This window comes from Pteropus medius, unplaced genomic scaffold (genome assembly GCF_902729225.1).
Source record: "Pteropus medius unplaced genomic scaffold, Ma_sr-lr_union100, whole genome shotgun sequence".
NCBI lineage: Eukaryota > Metazoa > Chordata > Mammalia > Chiroptera > Pteropodidae > Pteropus > Pteropus medius.
The window spans coordinates 689997-714755 of NW_024351647.1; the positions used below are offsets into that span (position 1 = coordinate 689997).

The following is a 24759-nucleotide window of genomic DNA, read 5'->3' on the forward strand; positions in this document are numbered from 1 at the left end:
TTCAATAAAATTGTTTTTAAAAAAAGTGAAAAAACACCACAGATGGCTAGTTCCCACTCCTAGAGTTTCTCTGATTCAGCAGATTTGGGGGAGGCTGATGCTATACTGATGTATACTGATGTACCTCTCTATACATACATCTCTGTGTACTTATATAAAGTATAGTTCTCAAACTATACTTTGAGAACCACTCTATTAGTTTGTAGAAATGAGTTTTTTGAGAAACTTCAAAACAGTTTTCTTTTATTGTCCTTGAGAGACAGGGTAACTGTGGTTTATACCTGGTTCTTATACTCAGGTCCTGGCATATTTTAATCTTATTTTGGTTTTCAAATAAGTGGATGTTCTTAGAGCTTTCTTTGGCATATCTTCAAAGGTCTATTGGATACAGGGTAAAAACACTCTTCACTTCATAAAGAGACACTGCTTTAAAAAGATTTCATATAATAAACTTATTTTAATAGTGCAAAAAATAATCTGCTTCCAGTCAGTGAAGGAAAACTTCCCAAAAATTTAATAAAAATAGCCAATACTTGGAACAAAATCAAATAACTAAGTAAATATCACAATTCTGTACTCCAAATCCAAGAAAGCAGAGACCATCATTACAAGCCAAATCATTCTTGGAACTGGTCACTCCAGGTTACCAAAATGCACAAAACAAAACTACTTTTTAGGCTTACAGAAAATAAATAAAACAACTCTAGTAAGAAAAGTAATTTAAGTTCAATGGGAAATAGACCATATTGGTGATTTTAAAAGTTTTTCAAGGAGTTTGTGAAAATAGAAAACATCTACATCTTGATTTTTATGGCAAATGAGTTTCAAATTGACTTTTGAAGCTTAAAAGACCATGTAATCTTTTGACTTATAACTCAGAAGTCAAAGCAAACCAAGAGGGAAGATAACATTCATGAGACCCATAGGATTTTAACCTGATCTTAACGTACAAAGCAAAATTTTAAGGTGAATTAGTTTAAAAATGCAAATATATTTCAGTTTAGAATAAATATAAAGTAAACAAAAATTATCATGATTAGGATTTGACTAAAGTTTGGATGAAATTTTTTTTATATTTATCTCACAGATAGTATTGATCATTCAATATCAATGGATATTTTTATTTTTGTATATGAGAAGGGTATGGCTTCAGAAACCCATACTTACACTAAGTTCATTACTATTGCCAGAATTTGACAAAGCTGGTATTTTGGGTATGATATTGTTTGAAGTGTATTTATTTAATAAAAGGAGCTGAGAATAATGCTGTAAGGTATCTTTCAGAAAGATGGAAATTGCCTGGGCAGAAGGGTACCTCTCTATACATACATCTCTGTGTACTTATATATACATCTCCTTACTACATCACGAATGCAAAATCAATATATTTACATATATGTACTGGGCCAAAATGAACAAACTTTCCCTACAAAATTATACTTATTAAGAAAACACTAATAAACATATAATAAAAGGAGGCAAGGCCCCCCAAGAAAAGAAGGCAGCCAATCCAATAGTTGAGTGCTATTGCTTTCTCTTAATAACATTTCTGGAATGGGGAAAAAGGAAGATGAGTAGTTTGTAGACGGACATGTCTGTATTCCAGAAATATCTTCTAGGCAGAAGCCAGGCAACCTGAATATCATAACTCTATATGTGGGGAAATGGCTTGTTTTTGTCAGTGGTGATACCACCTCTTATACTTTAGTTACTCCTTAGGGCTTGTACTAAAGCAGAAAGCACCACTTTAGTTAAGAGAAATTTTCCCTCAGTGTTCTACTAAACTTTTAGGAGAAAGATGAGCAAGTTGATAGCAGGCTGTTTGAGGCCTTTCATTATTCCTGACTGTAGAGATTAAAAAACTAACTCTACAAATTAACTATAACATCATAAAAAGGCATTAGGCATTTTACTAGGCTTCTTTCTAGGAACTAAAGACAAAGATTAAATAGCAGTGGAGACTCTGACATAACATCATTATTAAGTGTACTGTGCTTGGTTGTTACAGCTGTGGTCCATGGGTCCACTGGTCGAAATGGCAGCCCTGAAGCAGATCTTGGTAAATTTGCTTGACTACATTTTTTAGGTAGTTGTCCTCCAGTGGCACTTTAGATAGAAGGGCAGCAATTTCATCGCGGCTGAAAAGAACAAAAGATTATTTTTCCTGGAAACTCACACTTATCTGCCTTTAAGTAGAATTCATGTTTTTGTACAAAATCTCTGAGTCTCCCAGAGAGCACACATAAGCATTTCTGGAATAAATGCTTAAATTAGGCTATCCAGTTTGAATTGATATTCTAAAAACAAGGCCTAAGAACCAATTCTGTATATAATTGTGAGGTATCTTGACCTAACTGTTTTCTCTGGCTATAAAAATCTAAACTGTTGGTGTTTGCTGATAGATTTGAGGTGGGCACATTCTAAACTCTATCTTACAATCTGTTAGTAGTGTGTCTAAAAAGTCACAAAATATATAGTAGGAATGAAATATTTTTAGGTCTGGTTCCATAGACTAATTGACAAAAGCATTATGACCGCACAGTTTTTAAATTATTATTCTGTTTTTAAGGCCATAAAAGTTGTTCATATATAACCTGGGCTAAGTTTATGCAGGAATTTTTCCTTCTTGATTCCTGTTTTAGTTGAGTGTTCAAAAAGTGGTGCAAGTATAAAGGAACAAACCAATGGTCTCCAGTATCCCCTGGAGATAGTAATGAAGGTCACTGACTTTAAAAGAACCAATTCTTCAAAATGAAGTCAGAGACAAGTAACATTTGGCTTTCACTATTGTCTATTCATTTGCTGACCACTTTAAAGGATCTTTCTTTCTTTCTTTTTTGGCGAGGCAACCCTTGGTTGACTTCACAGATTGCAAGGACCTTGTCAGCTTAAAATCCCTTATTTTTTTTTATTTTTTACGCCTACAGCACCTGATCTTCCTAGGTGGTCTCCCATCCAAGTACTAACCAGGCCCGACCCTGCTTAGCTTCTGAGATCAGACAGGATTGGGCTTGTTCAGGGTAGCATGGCCATAGACAGGTATCTTTCAAATGACATAACAAAAGTAAAAAAGTTGTTGGAAGCCCTATCCTGCAGGCCCTTCACTCACCCAATGTTTCCAAGGTGATTTTGAATGGAGAAAAGTAACGGAACAGATGGATAATGGACTGAGAGAGACAAAGTTATCTCAAACTTTGCAAATGCTGCAGAGCTGGAGAATAAAAGCTTCAATCTGTAAAAGACAAGATCCTCAATTAAAAATATAAAATAAAAATAGAATGAAACACAAATATATTTTCCTTTTACACTGGCATGTGAAATTTAGGTATACATTGTTTCTTGTCCTTATCAAATGGACAGAGGGTAAAACATCTGGAACAAAATATTATTATGAAACCCATAAATAAAATAAATTATTTTAATACATTTTCAACTGATTACTTACTGTTATGTTTGAACTGTGTCTCTTCAAAATTCTCATGTTGAAGCCCTAACCCCCAGAACCTCAGAATGTGGCCTTATTTGGAAACAGGGTCCTTGCAGATTTAATTAGTTACGAGTTCCTACTGGAATATGGTGGGCCCCTGATCCAAAATGACTGGTGTCCTTATAACATGGGGACATTTGGACACAAACATACATACAGAAAAAACATCATGTGAAGATAAAAGCAGATATTAGGGTTATATGTTTACAAGTCAAGAAATGCCAAAGATTGCCAGCAAATCACCAGAAGTTAGGAAAGAGGCATGCAACAGATTCTCTTTCACAGCCCCCAGCAGGAACCAGCTCTACTGATACTTTGTTCTCAGACTTCTAGCCTCCAGAACTGTCAGACATTAATTTCTGTTGTTTAAGCCGCCCATTTTGTAGTACACTGTTATGGCAGCCCTAGGGAACTAATATACTTACTCAGTATTATTCACATCTATGTTCATTAGGTTATAATTTGGTCCCCATCTCTTTAAAAACTCAATCTCTTCTCCAAGGAGTCTGCAGTGGCTTATTACCAGTGAGAGTTCTTGAAGCATCTGAGAAAAATAAAAGAATAATAAATTATAAAAACATTTCAGTGTTTAGTGCCTCTTTTATAAAGAACCCTCCCAAAGTTAAACAATTTAACATATTTATCATTTCAGGATCCACTATTATATATATGAAATTTCAGTTCTGCTTTTTGAGACAGATAACATAATTTTCCTTTATATACTTCAATCGGAATTTACCTTGGGTACCTGGTGCTGTGTTGTACATTTCTTCTTCCAGGACTCCTGCTCTTTAATGTACTGGAAAATAAGCTTATGAACTAAAAGGGAGGAAGGAGGAGCTTTATCCTCTGAGGAAGAGAAAAAAAACCAAGAGCACGGATTTACTTATTATTCATATGTGTGTGTGTATGTGTGTGTGTGTACACACACGCTAGAAATACTACATAAACTAGAAATACCTCCAAACTGTCTACTGCCATGCCACCCTGAACGTGCCCAATCTCACCTGATCTCGGAAGCTAAGCAGGGTTGGGCCTGGTTAGTACTTGGATGGGAGACCACCTAGGAATACCAGGTGCTATAGGTGTTGGAAAAAAAAAGAAATACCTCCAAACCACTAGGTGTCTAAATAGCCTCTCCATTTTATTTTCAAACACATATATCAACATATATGGCGAATGTAAGACATTCTTATGAAAACTCAAGGCTTTATCACATACAGAACAGAACTTGATTAAGAGCATGGGCTTAACCTGAATTTAAATCCTGGCTTTCCTTATTACCTGAGTGATCCTAAGCACCATGCTTAATTTTTTTGAGTTGTAGTTTCCTAATTTGTAAAATGGGGAATAATACCTACCTCATAGTGTTGATGTTAAGTAATACACATGCCTGATACAGAATAAGTACTCATAATTTTTAAATTATGGAAATAGCTATTATTATTAATCATTTCTCAAGATCTAATAATAAGAATAAAAATAAATCATTTCTTTAAAAACCTACCCAATATTTGGAACATTATCTAAACAGTTTTATGTTTAATATACATTTGTAAGGACAAATTATTATTATCATTGTTTATATTTAACTTAGTATGTGAAAGTTCTCAAAAAAAAAAATTTAGTTGCTTAAATGTTTTGAACTTACCATCTAACAGAGATTGAAATTTCAGGTCAACAATCTTCCTATAAGCCTTGTTCAGGAAAGGGAGACCAACTAGGAAGAAGAGAATAAGAACAGTATTTCCTTTTATTATCTGATTTTAAGCCACATACAACTCAGTATTTTAGAGTCCTGCTCTTTCTGGGTAACAGGGTTTTTTCACAGGCAGTTGAAGGTTCATCCTTGAATCATATTATTCTTTGTAGTAAAGGCTCCCCTGAGCCTTTACTGATTGGCAGGCCTTTGAAGGAAATTTAAAGAGTAGTACATTTAGAGTTAAGGGTCCTTTGACCCTTAACTTCTGTGCAAAGATAATATTAATTTCAGGAACTATATAAAGAAAAAGGCTATGACCTCCCTCACTTATTATCTTTGACGAATACAGTAAAAATTATTTATGTTTTTAGCATTACATTAATGAGTTTAAGGTAGCCAGGATAGCTGCTTCTTCCTCCAGACTCTAGCATTATCTACTGTCCTCAAATTCTGATTCTTTTCAACAGTGAGACAAACAGACATGATCGATCTACACTCTCAAGAACCTTATAGCTCAGGGGAACACAGAAACAATTGCACTAATAAACACATCAAGAACTACAAACTGTGATGAACACTATTAAGGAAAACTGCAGGAAGCAATGAGAACATACAACAGGAGAGCAAGTAGCAGAGGGAATAGGTAAAATTAGAGTCAGGGAAAGCTTTCCCAAGAAAGTGATAAATGAGCTGAGCTGTTAAGGAAATCAGTAGGAATTTATTTAGTGAAGACAGGGTGCTATGATCTGAATATTTGTGTCTCTTCCAAATTCATATGTTGAAATCCGAATGTCCAATGTGATGGTATTACGAAGTGGGATCTTTGGGAGGTGCTTAAGTCATGATAGTAGAGACTTCTTATAAAAGAGACTCCAGAGAGCAAGCTTGGCCTTCTATCATGTGAGGATACGATGAGAAGCCTGCAACCCAAAAGAGGGCCTTCACCTAACCATGCTGGCTTCCTGATCTTGGACTTCAACCTCCAGAACTGCGACAAATAAATTTCTGTTGCTACAAGCTGCCTAGTTTATGGTATTTTTGTTATAGCAGCCCGAATGGACCAAGACGGGGAAAGAGTTTCCTGGTATAAGAAACATCAGTATGATGGTTGTGAGGTAAGATGGCATATGACTGAGAATGAAGGACCATGATATTTTAAGAAAATAAAAGAAAGCTGCTGTGGCTGACATGCAGAGAACAGTGTAAGATGAGGCAGGAAAAGAGAGAAAATGCAATTCACGCAGGGTTTTACAGGCTATATTAAATATTTTGATCATTAGTCTAATAGTAGTAGTAGGGGCATGATCAGATTTTCAACAGTCATTATAGCTACAGGAAGGAGAATGAACTGGAAAGGAAAAAGAAAAGATCCAGAAAGACTGGTTGGAATGTTATTGTAGTCATTTAGGTTACAGATGACTGTTGACAGAAGAAGTCAAGAAAAGTGGATGAACATTAAAATCAATAAGTCTTGTTGATGATTTGGATATGCCTGGTAAGGAAGAAAGAGGTTTAGAGTGATTCCTAACCTTTAATTTTGGACCTGGATGGAAGTTGATAGTATACATTGAGAAAAGAAACTTTTAAGGAGAATCATGTTTGGAGGCTGGGTGATTGTAAAGATCCTAGGTTCCAATTTGGCCACATTTACCCATAGTTGGCTATAATGAAGCTAACTGTTTCAAAGAAAAGACCTAAAGATACTGACAGGAGACTCCAACAAAATAGCTAGGACTCTCTCCAGTTACCATATAGTGATATCTACCTACTTTGATAAGCCCGACAATACATGCAAAACTTCCAATAAATGTTTTAGGTTAACTGAAGTACAAAAAAGCAGTCAAGAGTTACCAGCCATTACAGTAAATCCTCTATCACAAACAACAGATAGAAAAAAGGCAGTCAGAGTAAATAGATGTGAATAGCATGTTGATCCACTATTTGGATAGGCAAAATTTCTATTGTCTAATTTTGCAAAGGCCAACTTTCAACTAGCTGAATTTTTTACTCTATCTAGTAAAATAAAAATAAAATTCTATTCCCACTAATTAGTGATTGCCTGTTCTAAGATTTTCAGCAGTGCTTTCATTATGTCAATAGTTATTATTGTATTAAAGATTTGAGTTTAGCCATATATTTTTCTATAGAAGAATTATCTTACTTTTGCTACTCACCTACTGGCTCGCCAAAGGTGATGATGAGTTCTATTGTGTCATAAAGAAAGGTGAATACAGCTTGATCATCACTCCATTCAATGACATCCCACTCAGACAAGCTAGAGAGAGATAAATAAGAACCCCCCCCCAAAAAAACACACTTTTTTGAGATAAGAAGAGAGAGTTAACTTTGGATACCACCAAAAACAGTACCAGCAGTGGCTGCTAAGAGTTTTTCTACTGGATTGGGAGACAATATTTTAATTCGAATATTATGAATGTACAAACTTACATTTTTGAAAGAAATAAAGAGTTCACTCAATCTTGAGTTGTACACAGAGAAAAACCAAGTCTGGGCAATATAAAGTGTTAAATACTTTAAAATTATAATTCCATAGCTCTCCCACCTTGTATACTTTCAACTTAGTGTTAAGGACATTGACTCTTTCATGCTAAAAACAGTGATACATGCTACAGATACATGTTAACTGCTCTAGGTTTAGATAACCACAGAGGCACAGGATGAAACACAGACTACTGACACCTGCTTTTCCTTACCTTGACTTATCCAGTAGCTCTTCAGTTCTATTTGTTTGTTTTTGCACTAAGTCTATTTGAGCAAGGATCTGTTCTTTCTGTACCTTCAGTTCAAAGAGATTTCTGCAAATCAAATGAGGTATTCACAGAAAAGATAAGTCTGTTGTTAGAGAATTCAGATTCTATTAAAATAGAAGATTTATGACAAGAAGTCACATGCTACATGCACCCCAATGAGGTGAATAGCGTCCATTTTTGCATTTTCAGTTTTTTTATTTTTTTATGAGCATTAATCTAGAAGTGCGGTCAATTAGGAATGGCCTAAATCAAGGGCTCTGAAAATAGGATCCATAAAGATATGCTTGGGGGTTCATACGTTAAGATTTTTATTAAAATTTACATTTTCATTTTGATGATAAAATATAAGCATAATGCAGATCATGAGAATACTCATCTTAAAAGTGAGACATGCCATAATTTTGGTATCTGCCTCTGGTTTTGTTTAGTTTATTAGATCTAAATAAAACTATGTTTTGTTAGTCATCATTTTGCTAGCATCAGTTTAATTTCAGCCAAACACTGTCACCTGCCAAATTAATGTTGTCAACTGAAATTTTACTGGCTTTGTCATTATTATTTCTTTTAGTCTTATTAAGTTAATGAAGACTCCGTGAGTATACACCATTTTATACTTACTTATACTTACTTAAGCATAACATAAAAGTACAATATAAGAATAGTTTAATGCTAGGTTTATTTTCTTTAAAAGGATCCTGATATTATTCAAGCTTGAGAAATACTACCTTGAGTTAATGCCCTGAAAACAACAGTGCACAGAAAATACTGTCAACTAAGATGGCCTCCACGGTCAAGGTCAAAGTAGAGTAGAAGTCCTGAGTTAGCCTTAGTCAATATTCATGTCCCCAATCTTGTTAGTTCCTGAAGGCAGGAAGTCATTTAGCCACGTGAAGTTTAGCATATTTTCTAACACTCAGAATGAAGGCTGACCTTTGAAGCTCTTCTTCTTCAGTTTTCAGCTGTTCCAGTTCTTTGGGGGGGAAAAAAATCAATCAGAATGGACATACAGAAATGTTGCTATAAAAATCATCTGTTTTATTGAAAATTCTCTCAATCTTACCTAAATAAACAAATTCAGAACAGATTTTTTTTCTATTTATCTCCTTAATTAATTCGGTTACCTTTCTCTGCAGCTCTCATTTCAGAATCCCATTCTTCCACAGAACTGTTTTTCTCTTTATCCTCCAAATTCTTAGTTTCTAGGTAGAAAATGTGCATTAGAATAACTCAGTCAAAAACAATTAAACCACTGGAGATGAAAAGAATAGATGGTCCCAAAATTAATTGTTAAGAATATTTCACAAACATGCATCTTTCTCCCACCTTTCCTTGCCAATAAGCACCGAGCTATAATTATAATTTCATACAAAAATCTGCTTCTAGAGGTAGGCAACTGAACTTTGAGCCATATGGTAATGATCCCTAATAGCCTCTCAGGAGCCACTTTGAGTCGGAAATTGTTTATATAAATTTGCATATATCAAAGTTATTATTAGGCAACCCCGTGGACTAAGCAGGAACAGATACATATATATAAATGCATACACATACATTTAAAAATTTTTAACTTGTTTTTAAAACCTTCGAGTCATCCTTAAAATTCCACTCTCCTCATATCCAATCCAAGTTTAGATTTTTACCTCAAAAATATTTTTTGAATCTACTTTTTTTCTTCACTACCACCAGCCTCCCTTAATATAAGCTACTGCCCTTTCTTAACCACACCAGTCCAATAATTACTGAACTTCTTACACTTACTCTTGATCTATTCAAATCCAATCTCTACATTGCAGCCAGTGCTTAACACCATTCAAATGGCTGTTCACTGTTACAAGAAAAAGTAAACAATACTTAAAAGGCTGTCTTTGGCCTAGCCCCTAGACCTCTCCAGTTACAGCTTAGACAATATTCCCTTTTGCTCTATTCTAGCCACACTGGTCTTATTTCAGACCCTTCTTCTTGGTACATTCTTTCCCACAGAATGGCTTCTGCATGTGTTAGCTATCTTAAATAGGCTGCTTTCCCCTCCCTTCTCACTTTAACTCCTACTCATTCTTTGGATCTTAGCTGAACTGTTGCTTCCTCAGAGGGAAGCCTTTCCTACTCAGCTAGGTCAGAATTCTGTTTCAGGACCTTAGAGCACCATGTAACTTCTCTTCCATAGCACTTATTATATAACATTATTTAATTCTCATATTCTCTTCTAAACTAAAAGCTCCATAGGGCATATAGTTTTTGTTTTTAATCACCACAGTATTCTTGGCACAGAGCACTGTACATGGCACTCAGTGAGTATTTATTGCTCAAGGAATAATAAAGGAACAAGAAAGAAACAGGGAGCCATTTAATAGTGGTACCTAGAGAACACAGTGTGGTTGTTGGTATTTTAAAGATGAGAGAGAGGTGAATTTATCCAGCAGAAGAGGCAGAGAGGTTGAATATACCAGAGATAAGGGAAAAATCAGTGATATACAATTCCTGAGCAGAGAAGAGGAGACGAAATTCAAAGTTTAGGTGGAAAAATTGGTCTTAGGGAAAAGAAAGAGATGATGAAAGAATGGATATATAGATATATAAATGTTTGGTTTGTTTGGTAGCAGGAAGCTTAGAAGTTCAGGCCTAATGGCTTCTATTTTTTTTCCCATGAAATAGAAAGATAATAAACAAATGGGTGGGGCAATCTAAGACTATAGAATTCATATACTCATTATCAAGTCAATGCAGAAAACATGTACTATACACTTATTCTGTGGAAGGCATAGTGCTAAGAATTCTGAAGGACATGGAGAAAAAAGCCAATCTTTGCTACCACAGAGCTCAAAATTTACTTAGGAAAATAAACTATACAAAAGTAACTCTAATTGTAAGTAGATGTGATAGGTACTATAAGAAGTACTAACAAAATAGCCATGGGAGCTCAAGAGAGATAGAGCCTTTTTTGGTAGAAGAATGTTATTAGCAAAGAAAAAATGGCAGGACTACATAGAAATGACAAGATTTGGTTGTAATTTAGAATGTGTAAGGGAGTAAAATAGTAAATCATGTAAGAAAGATCTAAAAATGATTGTAGAGAATGTTACATGTCATGTTCAGGAGCTTGGACTTCATTTTGTAATAAATGGAAAGACAGAAAAGTTTTTCAGGGTAGTAACATAATAAATACTGTCCTTCACAATTATTAATCTGATGGCAATGTGCAGATTGGACTGGAAGAATATAGAATGAAGAATATAGAAAAATGTCAAGTTAGAAGAGTTGAAATAGCACATTTCAGAATTAATAATTGCCTGAATGGGAAAGAATAAAAGATGCTGAAGAAGCAGATATGACAGAACTTGATAAGAGAGACTCAAAGACAATGGAAGTTTTGGGCCTTTTACAATATGTGAGAATGGTGATGTCATTAATAGAGATAAGAAACATCATAGGGAGAACAAGTTTTCATATTTTATTTTGGAAATAGGAGAAGACAATAAATTCCATTTATTCACACAGAGTTTAAAGTGCTTAAGGACATGTTTGCAGAGAGGTTCTGCAGAGAGCTAGAAATGTTAAGTCCAAAATTTAAGATAAAGAGGCTAAAGATGCCCTCATCCAAAATGAGTATAAGCTATTTAAGGGCAAAATCTGTGTCTAACATATATTTTTTCTCATGTTAAGCACAGTATCTGGCATGCAGTAGGTGCTCAACAAATGCCTGATGAATGTAAGTGAATTTGGGAATCATTCATTTAAACACACTTGTTAAGGCAGATGAAACCATGAGGGGAGAGGATATAGAAATGAGTAGATGATAAAATCTAAATCTCTACACAGGGGGTTAGTTAGAGAAAGGCCAACAGAGAAACTAAAAGAAACAACCAGGAGAAAAAAATTGGATCAAGATAGTGCAATATCATAGAGATGCAGGGAGATTCAAGTTTCTTTCAGCATTGTCGAATGCTGAAAGATGTCAAGATGGCTAAGGACTGAGAACTACCAAATTTGATGGTTATGTGGAATTCTGTGATCTTTGAGAAAGAAGTTTCAGGATAACAATACTAAACAAGTTGGGATTATGCCAGGTCAAACTGAAAGGCTAATTGTCAGATGGAGATAAGTTCATCTATAAAAAAAAATATGGTATAGGTTATGAAAAGCTTTCCAAAGAGACTTATTATCTTGGGCATCTCTTATTGTGTTATGGAGGATCACGGTAAAGAAGCTTTAATTTGCTCTAATTTAATGTCTCAATTTGCTAATACAAGGGTTCAGCATAGTGATACAAGCAATTTGTACTATAGGGAAGAATACAAATGAAATTAAATTTTCTTTTGGAAAAGTATTCAAAATACTTTACCTAGTTCCATATCAGTGAGACAGTCAGCAATCTTCTTAAGTATGTTGTCCATCTCATCTATCCTTATCTGAAGTTTCTCCCTCTCATTCTAAACACACAATATTATAGACTGTCAAGTTAAAGTTCTGAACAAAACATTATAACATTATAAATGTTTCAAATAGCTGACATAACTGTTATGTTTAAATCATGAATAGGCAGATCTTAAAATGAAGGTTGAAGTTTCCAGTCTAGACTTAAAAATTTTTTAAAAGCATATATAACAGATTACTATAAACTCATTTTTATCCTTTCATTTATTCCAACATTTCCATGTAATATAAGATACTAATATATATATTATTTTTAAAAAAGAGTTCTTTAAAAAATGTTCTATGGTCAAATGAATATGGGAAACACTGGTCAAACAGAATTTCAGCATTTTTTTTTTTTAGACTTTTTTAAAATGAAGATTTCTGACTTTAGACATTACTATGCTATTATACTTCTCCGAAAGGGGGATATTGTATGTAACATGTCCCAGACTTATTTCCTAATAGAAAGTTTTTAAATACAGAACCTTTCTTAAAGGAAAATCATTTGGGGAAATGCTACTTTAAACTTATACACAAACATACACAGCTAGGTATGGATTATGAGGAAGATAATACTACAGTATACTCCTTAGCAATGGAAGATCAGAATCCCATGTTGTTTTATTTCAATATGTATAACGTATAACAAATCTGAGATGAGAAATAGGCCTATATTAGTAAATACATTCTAGAATTACTCAAGATGCCAGGATTTGCCACTTTTGATAAAGTGAACCGCATCTCTCATGAATAATTTGAAGTTTTTGCCCAAGTCTCATTTACATGTCTAAGAAATATTCTTCATATTCCATAACCACCGTAAAGTAATTTTAATAGATCTTTCTTTCTGTGCTATTAACTGTCTCAAATTACCTGAGCTGACTGCACCAGCTTGCTGTAGAGAGCCACTTTTCCTTGGTGAGTGAAAACTTTAGTCATCTTGGTAAAATGTGATTTTATTTTGTTCAGGTAAATTCCAAAGGCCTTCAGCTGTCAGGAAAAGTCAAAGGCTATATTAACTCTAAAACAAATGAGGCAAATGGTCTGAGAAGATTGATTCAGATGATATATGCTAAGCTTTATCCTTTCTAGACTCTTGATTCATAAGGCAGGACACCTCATTTGCAAATTTAATCCCATTTAATAGTTTAAGAACAGAACCAAAGATTTTAATTTTCATTCTTGCTTCTAATTCACTTATACATATTACAAATTAGAAAATGATAGGCTTAGTTAATAAAATCTTTTTAATATATCGGGGCACATATAAAATGAGTTTCTTATTATTTAATCAATTAAATCTTTTCTTGATCTAAATCTAAGTGAAAGGCAAACAAGGAGGGAACTCTAAATAAATTTGCACTGTATTTCACATATTAAATTGATCATTTCAGGTTTGAAAAGATTACAGCCTAACAATTACTCATGTATAATTAAATAAGACCTTAGTAACATATTATACCTGAGAAGTAAGTTAAAGAACTAATCACTAATCACCAAGTAACAGTTACCTATTTCACAATAAAAAATTTTCAAAATGTCTATACTGATTCCCATTCAGAAAATGAAACAAAGTACCTCCTCATCAGAGCAGTGTCTCATTTTTTCCCATAGGTTCCTATTTACATCAGTCAAAAGTTTATCTTGGTTCAGTGCAGAAAGCTTTAATCTAAAATATAGAAAAGTTAATTAGCATAGGGTTCAGTAGTCAGCTTGAATAAAGCAACTCAGATCTATAGGCATACTTAATTCTTCCTAGTTCTTTTCTACATAAGAGAGAATTCACTCCAGAATAGTGACTAGCCTTATTATTTCAACACTTGTAGAACAGTTCAAGAATGTTATGAATCAAAAAACCTTCCCTTACAAATAGAATTCTCATTTAAATGTATCGACTTGCTCCAACATGTTGAAATAAAGCTTAAAATACTTAAATCAGGTTACACGGCTAGTGCTGTTGCCAGGATTAACCTGTCTGACTATAAAGGTGAAACTCCTATAAACATGCTGTGTCACAATGCCAGTTAATGCCATCAACTTTTTTCTATGCCAGTGTTATTCTAATCAAAACCTTACGATACTGATTATTAACCCATCCAATAAACACACAAAAAAATAAAAATTTCCATACTCTTCAATCTTTTGGCGAAGAGTCCCAATATCTTCTCTATAAATCTGTATCTTGGGTCGGTAAACATATTGACTTAACATCAGGTCTTCTGGAGTAGGTTGTGTGTTTATAGCAAACTGAAAAAAAAAAAATCCCTCCAAATTGGTATTTTGAGGACAAACCATGTTCTAGAACTGTTTCAAGTTTCAGAGTGCCTGTTTTTAAAAGTTGTACAAAGAAAAATTTGAATACTCAAAATGTGAATACCTAGTAAAGCCATAAGTTGGAATCCAAATTCAAGTTTGACATTGAAGTCCATTTCTCTAGATGTTTAGGGGAACTGTAGATGTTTCACTTACATGGGATAAAAAGTGATTTGAAAATGGCTATGCATTATTTTAAGTAAATCGATATCTAAACATTCATTAGCTTTACCATTTATCTGCATTAATTCTGTCTTCCTGCCTTTTTTATGGATGTTATTTTGTTTCAATTCCTTAAAGTATTAATTCCTTTGTTTTTAGATTCTCTTCTATAACAATAGGTGAGGTTTTAATTTCCTGCTGAATATAATTTTTGCTATATGTCCCATAGATTTGCTATTAACTGTTCTCCTTTATTTTGCTTTTTAAATAGTTTTCATTTATTTTCTGTTATAAGAGTTATCTAGAAGTATGTTTCTTAATTTCCTAGAAGCTAAGAATGTTTTAGTCCTTTCATTATTTCTAATTTTATTGGGTTAAGATCATATGATGTGGCCCATAAAGTTGCCATATTTTTCAATTTGTTAATGTTTTCTTTGTGGCCAAGGGCATAACATTAATTTTTGTAACTGTTCGACATATTTAAGAGAAAAAATATATTCCTCTGAAAGTGTTGTAATTTTTCTATTAATCTTTTAAATTGAGTTTATTGACCGTATTATTCAAATAGTCTATGATCTTACATATTTTTGATTTCAAAAAATATTTATTAAAAACTGCTATATTTGAATTTTTATAATAGTAGATAAGAGCATATGTTTAGTAAAAAGCATCAAAAACAAAATAGATGCAAAGGAATAAGAAAAAAATTAAAATTCGCCTTATCAAAATCCATGATATAAAAAAATATCAATTTTTATGCTAACTACAAATGTACATATTAGGAAAACTTTCTATAAAGAAATTTGCTTCCTTAATTTTTTTGTTTCTGAATGTTTGCTCTATAGTTTAGTAAGCACAATATATTTTAACTGAGGCAACTATTTTGTCAAGAAATGGCACTTACTTTGGCTGAGAGAGTACTCTGTCGGGGTTTCTGTATCAAAATATGGACCTGAAGAAGTATAAAGAACTCCTTTACTGTTATTCTTCCATCTTTGAGTTTCTGAGAAAAGAAAAAAAAAAGTCTGCATGACCATTTAAAGTGAACTCATTTTAATTATAACTACCTTGTTTGTTTCTAAGTAGCTTAAAGTACTTTGCACATATTTGTGGAAATACTATCCAGATATCTGTATGCTATACATGAGTAGATTTTATCTAATATTTATTTCCTAAGGGTATTACGTTAACAGTAAAATTGAGGGAAAAAAACAAAACATAGGTCTTCTAATCGTGATTTCTACTCCATATAATTAACTGCCAGGTCAGGTCCTTAACAAAGAAAACAAAATTTGTCTTCTGTATATTTAAAGAATTTCATAATTTTTAAAAATTAAAAAAAGAAAAAACAAAACAAGGAAATAGTGCATTAGAAATGGGAAATACCTCCTTCAAGCTCTCTTCACAAATACTGTCTGTGAAAAACTGTGATTCCATTTGACTACTGCGGTGTGCTAGAATAGAAGTAAGGCAAATTCAGGTGATTAACATGTTATACTATAAATTTTAGTGTGGTTCATGCTCCTAAAGCTACCCATTAGGATCTTTTTGGGAAGACAGTCATTTATAGGGCAAAGTATGTTATAGTTTTAAGGTTCCATTCAATGTTTCTCTACTGATTATAAGCTTCTTAAGGAAATCACTCTACCCCCTTGTATATCACTTCTGGTTTTATTAAAATAACTATGAATTAAAAATAAACTAAATAATATTTTACTTATCAACTATTTATAACTCCTCAAAAGCTTCTACAAATTTCAAACATCTCCTGAACTGAATACATTTATTATTATTCAAGTAAACAGATGACTTCTATTAATTAGCTTTCATGAAGATCTTACTGCTGAAGTCCAGAGAAGTCCCATCAGCTTTGATCGAATCCAGAGAACTGCTGCAACTAGATGGGGTCCTGCTTGGGCTTTTTATCAATACACTGTTAACATTTTTATATATATCCCCTTCAGCATGGTGATCAAAAATCTGAAATTATCGATTAAGGAACATCATCAGGATAAAGTTATGACACTATGTACTTATAATGACTAAATGTTTGTTGAATACTAATAGAAATACTACTAACATAAAATTTATCTATAATCCATATGAAATATCTTAGCAAAGAATTAGAATAAGTAACAGGCAACTGAGGTCTTTAAAGTAATTTTATTTAAAAATATATAGAAATAACCGTGCATTATACTGTATAAGCAAATTATTTTTCAGATGTATCTAAGTTATAGTCAGATCCTATGAGCTATCAAATGTTGACCTATCCAATAATTATTCTACTAGCCACCACAGTCAAGGCTACCACACTGCAGAAAACCAGAATAGAATATTGGCTATATGTGATGGTCCTGGCTAGAGCAGAACAAAGAAAATTATTTCCAGGCTTTAGTACTTCCTTTCCCTGGTGATCAAAACTCTTAGCTGAGGTCAAATGAGTCATGTGGTACTACTGCTTTTATCATTTTAACCATTTGCCTTTACAGCTTTAGCCTTAAATGCCATTTTCACCTACCTACTTCCATATGTTTTTGAGAACATTATATTATTTGTCTAAATGCTAGATTGTAAGCTCCATGAGAGCAGATTTTGGTCTATAAATTCCCACTGAGGCACCTAAACAGTACCTAGGACATAGCAGATACTCAATAAATACTCATTCAACAAAATATTAGTAATTTTCATAGAATCTATTGTTATTTTTTTATATTACTGTTAACTACTTTCTCGAAGCTTCATAAACAAACCATTTCCTCAGAACCTCAGCTTATAGAACCACCAAAATAATCTAAACTTAAATATTTAATAGTTGAAATTTTGTTTTCTATGAACCTCTGATACTTTCTAGTCTTTATTTCTCCATCTATAAAACTCAGTTTAAGTGACTGGTTTATTCTCGCAAGTTACCCAAATCAGTGTTCTCTCAACTTTAATATCTATGACCACTTTCATAAATACAAAATCTCACTTACTTCACTTTGAGATACTGGGCTTAACCTAGGTATTTTCCCATCCACTAAGGAATGAACTCTCAGCTTCTACACATCCTCATTAGCCAAGAGAATTTAGTCAAGGTTTATGTGGTTTGCATAATAAAAAGGCTTTTACCTTCTGAATATTTATAACACTGAAGATGACTTTTCAAACTATATATACTCTACCTAGTGATTTTCATATGCAAAACCACAATGACAAATCACTAGAGGTGACAGATACAGAATTACACAATTTCAACAATTTTTGTACTACTTTCTATTTCATTTTCTGTGTGACTATTTGCCACTTCAAATTGTTTTTAAGTCAAACTTAAAAGTAGTTAAAACTTAAAAACTTAAAAATTGTTTTTAAGTCAAACTTAAAAGTAGTTAACAGTAATGAATTAATTCCTTAAGAGTCTACGTAGAAATATTTCTTCAGCCCTATCATTGGGAATAATGAATTCCTGCTTATGCAAGATTAAACTTAAAATTCAAGAATACTCATAAGTTTTTTAAAAATCAAGAACATTTCTTACTTTAAGAAAGAGCTCACCTCTTGATCTTGTGCAGTATCACTAAACCTAATCTCACTTTTTCTGATTTTTCTCTCATTCTGAATATCATCATCTTCTTGTACCCAGGTTCTTTTTTGGCTACTGCAGGTTTCTTCCATTTTATTTTCAGATGGTGAAATCTCTTTTTGGTATGTCTCGATCAAAGCCTTCTCCTCAGTTTCTATGCTAACAGAGTCTGAGGAATTAATCTCACCAGGATACACAGGAAGATTTTCCTCATTTATATATTGAGATGGACTTAAGTTCAGTTCAGCTGTAACAAATCCAACGACAGAATCCTTACTGGAGATTGGCTGAGTTTCCAAGTGATTTAAACCAGTTGTATCTGACGGAATCTGCTCCAGGTCTTCAATACCAGTGACACTACAATTTCTCTTGTTTGGCAATCTGGGCAAAAATATTCCTAAAGAACATCTCCTCACTTTATCTGTCACTAATGGTACAGAGTTTATTTCAGCTCCATTATGAGAAATTTTTTCTTCATCTCTATCATCTTCAACATTGCTGGACACTATGTTAATTTTATGTATTTCTGTAGCTTGCACTATACTCCTATCATTGTCTGACTTATTTACTAATTCAAGTAATGGTTCTGGGGAAGGTGGTAAATGAACAGTTTGGAAATCTAAAAATTTTTCAGTTTTCCCATTCATATTATTCGGATTTGATTTGCCACTACTAAAACTTGCAGCATTAGATGGAATCACAGAATCTGATGCTTCTCTAGGACTGGCATGAGTCTGAATAACTTGCTTAGTCAAATCTGAGTTACTGTGGAAATCTATAGCTGTATTACATTTAGCTGTTTGAATATTTTTCCTCAGTTCCTTTTCAAAGGCTATAGTAAACTGTTTCTCATTGAGCATTTTGGACTTCTTTTCACATGTGGGTACAGAGGAATTTCCTATAACAATATTTAAATTCTTATTTCTTCTAACATTAGATAATATTGTTTCATCTTTATTAACAATATTATGTCCTTGTTGAGGTAATAGAGGTAGATGGGCTGAGAAACGAGGCTGAGAAGCAACACAATCATCAACAAAGGTCTGCTTTAAACTATGTTCTGCATTATCAACAAAGTCCTCCATTTGATCCGCAGGAAGCTTAAAAGATACTTGCTTTGCATCAAGTCTTGTCATGTCCCTGAGATCTTGACCATGTACTAAAGTTTGACTAGCTAACAGATTTGGGGGCTCCTTAATCAGATTTTGACCTTTAAGCACTGTTCCAATACATGCTAACTGTCCTGTGGTATTGGTTTGAATAATTTTTTCCTTATCTAACAGAAAACTAGGGGCAGAGAACGGCGGTCCCTCAGGTTTCAAGTAATATTCACTGGCTAAATCGTTTGCATAATCAAGGTCATTTTGCACTGGGCAATTATTTGCTTTCTCATCTTCCTCACATAAGGACATGGCATTTCCGTCCAAATTATCAAAATAGGAAATAACATTTAGTAAATTATCACTGGATCCACAAACAGCAGTTGCATGACTGTTGGTAAAATCAATATTTTTATCTGTGCTATTTAAGTGGCAGTGTTCAAGTTTGGCTTTTTCCACTGTAACTTTCCCCATGACCTTTTCATCCACAGCAGTGCTATGGAATTTGATTTCTATCTCACCTTGACCCCTAGACAAAGTATTAGTAGAATAGGGTATCACATGATGCTTTTGCTCAGTGTGAAGAGTAACTTTGTTTTCTACAACTTGTGATTTTTTTTCAGTGTTTTCTCGAACAGAGCTACCATCCTTCGTAAAAGAAATACCCAAGGTTTTTCCTCTTGCTATTCCAAATTTAGGGCACTCTTGAAGTATCTTTTCCACAGCTTGACAATCAATGAAAACAGTATGGGACTTGGTGACTTCCAAATCACTGTGATTACCTACAAACATTACAGTATTGTCCCTAGACCTAGTGGTTATTTTATCTGGTGAGATAGTTTTACATTCTAAGGCAGTAGTGTGACTTCTAGTGATCTCCATGTCATCCTGTCCACATGTATATAAAACAGTTTTAGAATTTCCTGACGAAGGCATCAAATGGGAGTCCTCTCTATCTTCCAGGGTATTTTTGTTACTTATTTCCACTGTACAACTCTGGATGATATCCATATCATTTTGATCGTTACTTGAAAATGCAATAGGCTTGTCATTTTTGAATCTAAGGCTTTTTCTTCTTTGACTTTTGCCTGACAGAGGTTCATTCAGAAATCTAGGCTTTTGTACATCTTTGTCACTTTTCCAAATGGTTGATTTAGACACTTCCATGTTATCATCAGTCATAAACGCTACAGCTTTCCCTACAGGACCACTATTAGACCGTTCCCTCAGTACTGTTAGCTGGCAGATTTTTGCTGAATTGTCACTTTCACCTCTCTCTGGAAGAAACACACTGTCCTCAGCAGAAGTCACTTTTAATTTTCCTAGGCTTTTCCTTTCGGATAATTCGAAGTCAGGTCTGTCTGGAAGCACAGTTCTTTCCTTTGCTTGGTAGTCAATGAAAACAGTGTGGGACTTTGTCATTTCAAGTTCATCATGATTATCCATAAACATTACAGTTTTGTCCAGAGGCTTAGTAGTTATTTTATCTGGTGAGACAGTTTCACATTCTATGGCAGTTGTGTGACTTCGAGTGACATCCATGTCATCTTGCCCACTTGAATACGAAACAGTTTTAGAAGTTCCTGCTAAAGGCACCAAATGGGAATCATGTTCATCTAATGAAGGTCTGTGATTTATTTCCACTGTATAACTCTTGGTGATATCCATATCATTCTCACCACCTTCTAAAAATATAATAGTCCTATCAAGTTTTAGTCTGCCAACACTTTTCCTTCCACAGATTTTGACATCTTGCTTTTCATTCAGAAATCCAGGTTTCTGTACACATCTGTCCTCCAACACATCCATATCATTAGAAATAAATACTCCAGTTTTTTCTATAGGAGTTTTATTACATTTTTCAACTTTTATACTTACTTGTCTATTTACTGTTAGTTGGCTGTTAGTATTTTCTAAATTAGTCTTACCAAGTTCTTGTAGTTCAGAAGGACCAAATCCAATGACAACAGTGTGACTCTTGGTTAGATCCATATTTTGTTCCTCTTCTGAACAAACAATTATTTTGTCATGAGAACAGTCCGTGGTAGGATTGCCTAAGCCTTTCCTCAGTGGCTCAGGCAGTTTAGAATTCTGGCCTGGTATAGATTTTACTGTATGACTGTTAATAGCAGTATTATGATTTTCCATGGCAAACTGTCCTTCTAATGAATATAGTTTTATGGTAGAAAACAAAGACTGCTCACATGAAACTGCATTTCTATTATTTCCCGGTGCTGCTTGTTTATTAGGATCTCTACCAGAGTATGCTATATTACAGCTTGTTGCCTTGTCTGGGTTAATATTGGCTGACTGAGGAGAATCTTTATCAAGATAGGGTGAAATCTTCAAAACTTGATCTTTTTCTTTGCTGCAGGTATCAGTTAGAATGTTTTTAGACATTATGTTTGGTTGCTGGGATGGTTCAATATAACTTTTGGTCATTTCTTCCCATTCATCTAAAGGACTTTTGCTGTCAGGGTGAGATTTACCAGTATTCCCAGATGCTAGGTTATAAAATCCACGAGGAGCTTGACGTCTTAATTGAGTTGTGTGACTTTTTGTCAAATTCTTATCTTCACCTGTGAAGGTTACAGTGTTTTTGTCAGTCAATGAAACAGATAAAGGATTTACCAGGCCTTGTTGTAATCTTTCCTTAGACATATGAGGAACTGAGCTACAATTTATATTCAATTCCTCATCTTTTGACATAGTTATGTGATTTGGGATCATTTCTTTTTCAGATGTTTCAGGTATGGCTGCTATCTGTACATGTGTCTGATCTTGTTCAAAAATTTGATTATCTATTGCAACTGTGTGACTCTTGGTAATGTCCATGCTATCCTCTCCTGAATAAATAGTTTTCTCTATGAGAAGAGAGGTGGCATCTGGATTGGGATACATTTTGGAATAAATACTCTCATGCTTTAGCAAATTTTTTTCCTCTCTCATACTTGAAAGACACTTGGTAAGTTCCATGGCATCATTACAATTAGAATAAGAAAATGTCTTATAATCTTGAATAAGTGGACTGGAACCTATAGATTCTGGGATCATGGCCAATGTTCTGACATCTTGCTTAGAAGTCTGTGTGACTGTGTGAGTTTCTGTCCCTGTAATACTTCTGGTAATACGTATTTCACCTTTGGGATTTAAGGAAGGGTCTCGAAAAGCAGCATTTGGTTTATTCTTAAAGACTGTTTTCTCTCCTGGAGCTTTAGTTCCGTAACCTGTTGTAACATTCATCATAACAGTCTGAGTTTGATTTTCTATTTCAGATAAATTACCTGCTGAGGGTAAATTTTGTATAGTGTGGTTCACTGTCAAGTCCATCAAGTCACTGCCATAAACTGTAATATCATCACTTTTAAATTCCCTTAAGTTGGCTTCACTGGATGTGGGAATCAAACTCTGAATATTGGCTGTATGACACTGTGTGAAATTCATCCCATCATCTTGTTCTCTAAAGAGTCTAGTCATATTACTGCTATTTTCATCTACATTAAGAGATACATGCATTTGATGTACAGAAGAGGCCCTATTTGACTCTTTAGAATGTATAGATATCTCAGAATTTTCTTTATCAGGTCCTGTAGAGGAAGCATTAGATTTTCCTGTTTTCAATCTTTTTATGAAGTCATTAAAATTTATTTTCTTTCCTGAAGAAGTGTTTTGATCCATGGAAAAATTTAATTCTTTTTTCATTCTTGAATTCTCAGTGTGGAGCTTTAAGTTAGCCAGAAATGATGTGGTATCTATCTTGGAGGACTTTTCACTTTTGGTATAATCGACAAGGCCTTTAGCAATCATCACAGTGTGACTTGTTGTCAGGTCCATTTGGTTTTCATCTGAAAAGATGACTGTCTGGTCATTTGCATGTTTCTTTTCACAGTTGTATTCTGTAATTGAAATCTATAATGAAAGCAAAGTATTCAAAAATCAAATAAAATACAAACTTTTAAAAAGGTATTTTACAACATGGAATATATAGAGAGTACTATATAAGTAATCATTAATGATGGTTTCATGATAAATTGCTTTGTTTGAAAATGGTGTGGTGTGTTGTATGTCATTTGTTATTAAATTTTTTTCTAATATCTTTTAAATACTTTTAGTATTTTGGTACAAATTAAAAGTTCAAGGTTAATTATACCCCATTAGAATGACTAAAAAATAAAAAGGACTGATAATACCAAATGCAACTATAATGAAAATTCTAATTACTGTACTAGGTTATTCACATTCTAAATAAAAAAGACTTGGACAGGAATATGTACATGATGGCTAATTTATAGCACCCTCTGTACTCCTGGGAGTTGGGTTCTCATTGAATTTTAATGCAGTGGTTTTATTTGTAAGGACATAGTCAAACTCCTTGTTTCTAAAGACCATACAATGCACTAGTATCACCCCAGAGATTGTATAGAATCTCAGGGGCCACATCAGATCTAATGGATAAGAATCTATATTCTAACAAAATCCTGAGATAATGCATATGTCCATTAAAGCTTGAAAAGTCCTAATATAACTAATATATTTCCCTGTGATGTAAACTGACAGTGATTAAACTATCTTCAGTTAAGTCAAAGGGTAGGAAGTATATCCAGTCTATGGGTTCATTTTGGTAAGTAATCCCTAAATTGTGCCATTACTATTAAATTTTGAGTTTTTAAAAAGTTTAACTGCCAAAGGAGATTAAAATATGAAGCCAATTGCATAAGCTCATACCTCTCTCTGTTGCATTTGGGTCTGAATGGGAGCACAAAGCAATGGGTTCATCCCTATTGAGAAAAAAGAAAAAACTGCAGTTAATGACAAAAATATATATTAAGAGCCTGATTCTCTTTTTCTTAGGTTCTTCATCAGTTATGAGTACAGTAGCCCCCTTATCAATGGTTTTGCAATCTCACCCACAGTCAAACATGATCCAAAAATTTTAAATGGAAAATTCTAGATATAATTTAAAGTTTTAAATTGGATACCATTCTGAGTAGCATGATGAAATCTTGAGCCATTCTGTTCCATCCTGTCTAAGACACGAATCATCCCTTTGTCCAGCATATTCACTCTGTATACACTACCTGCCTATTTGTCATTTAGTAACCATCTTGGTTATCAGATCTATTGTCATGGTATTGTGTGCTTGTGTTTGAGTAAGCCTTATTTTACTTAGTTATGGCCCCAAAGCACAAGAGTAGTAATGCTGGCAATTCAAATATGTTTCCTTGAAGTGAAAAGGTAAAAGTTCT

At 33.7% G+C, this 24759-nt stretch overlaps 1 protein-coding gene and 2 pseudogenes across 2 annotated transcripts in view; 1 reads left to right on the plus strand and 2 right to left on the minus strand.

Annotated features, from left to right (window-relative positions):
- Positions 1-437: 437 nt before the first annotated feature.
- The window catches only part of KNL1 (kinetochore scaffold 1), a 37842-nt gene continuing 13520 nt past the window's right edge, over positions 438-24759 (minus strand). For both annotated transcript variants that reach the window (XM_039843876.1, XM_039843877.1), the window contains exons 9-26: positions 24239-24291; positions 18386-23422; positions 16690-16828; positions 16235-16302; positions 15753-15851; positions 14505-14620; positions 13952-14042; positions 13247-13363; positions 12300-12387; positions 9082-9159; positions 8891-8930; positions 7904-8005; positions 7364-7464; positions 5139-5207; positions 4227-4336; positions 3913-4031; positions 3110-3232; positions 438-2138 (exon numbers count right to left, since the gene is read on the minus strand). In XM_039843876.1, the coding sequence (XP_039699810.1) occupies positions 2003-2138; positions 3110-3232; positions 3913-4031; positions 4227-4336; positions 5139-5207; positions 7364-7464; positions 7904-8005; positions 8891-8930; positions 9082-9159; positions 12300-12387; positions 13247-13363; positions 13952-14042; positions 14505-14620; positions 15753-15851; positions 16235-16302; positions 16690-16828; positions 18386-23422; positions 24239-24291 (6686 nt within the window). In that variant the 3' untranslated portion in view covers positions 438-2002. The remainder of the gene's footprint in view (positions 2139-3109; positions 3233-3912; positions 4032-4226; positions 4337-5138; positions 5208-7363; positions 7465-7903; positions 8006-8890; positions 8931-9081; positions 9160-12299; positions 12388-13246; positions 13364-13951; positions 14043-14504; positions 14621-15752; positions 15852-16234; positions 16303-16689; positions 16829-18385; positions 23423-24238; positions 24292-24759) is intronic.
- LOC120587282 (uncharacterized) lies at positions 2919-3037 on the minus strand (annotated as a pseudogene).
- Positions 4457-4575, plus strand: LOC120587267 (uncharacterized; annotated as a pseudogene).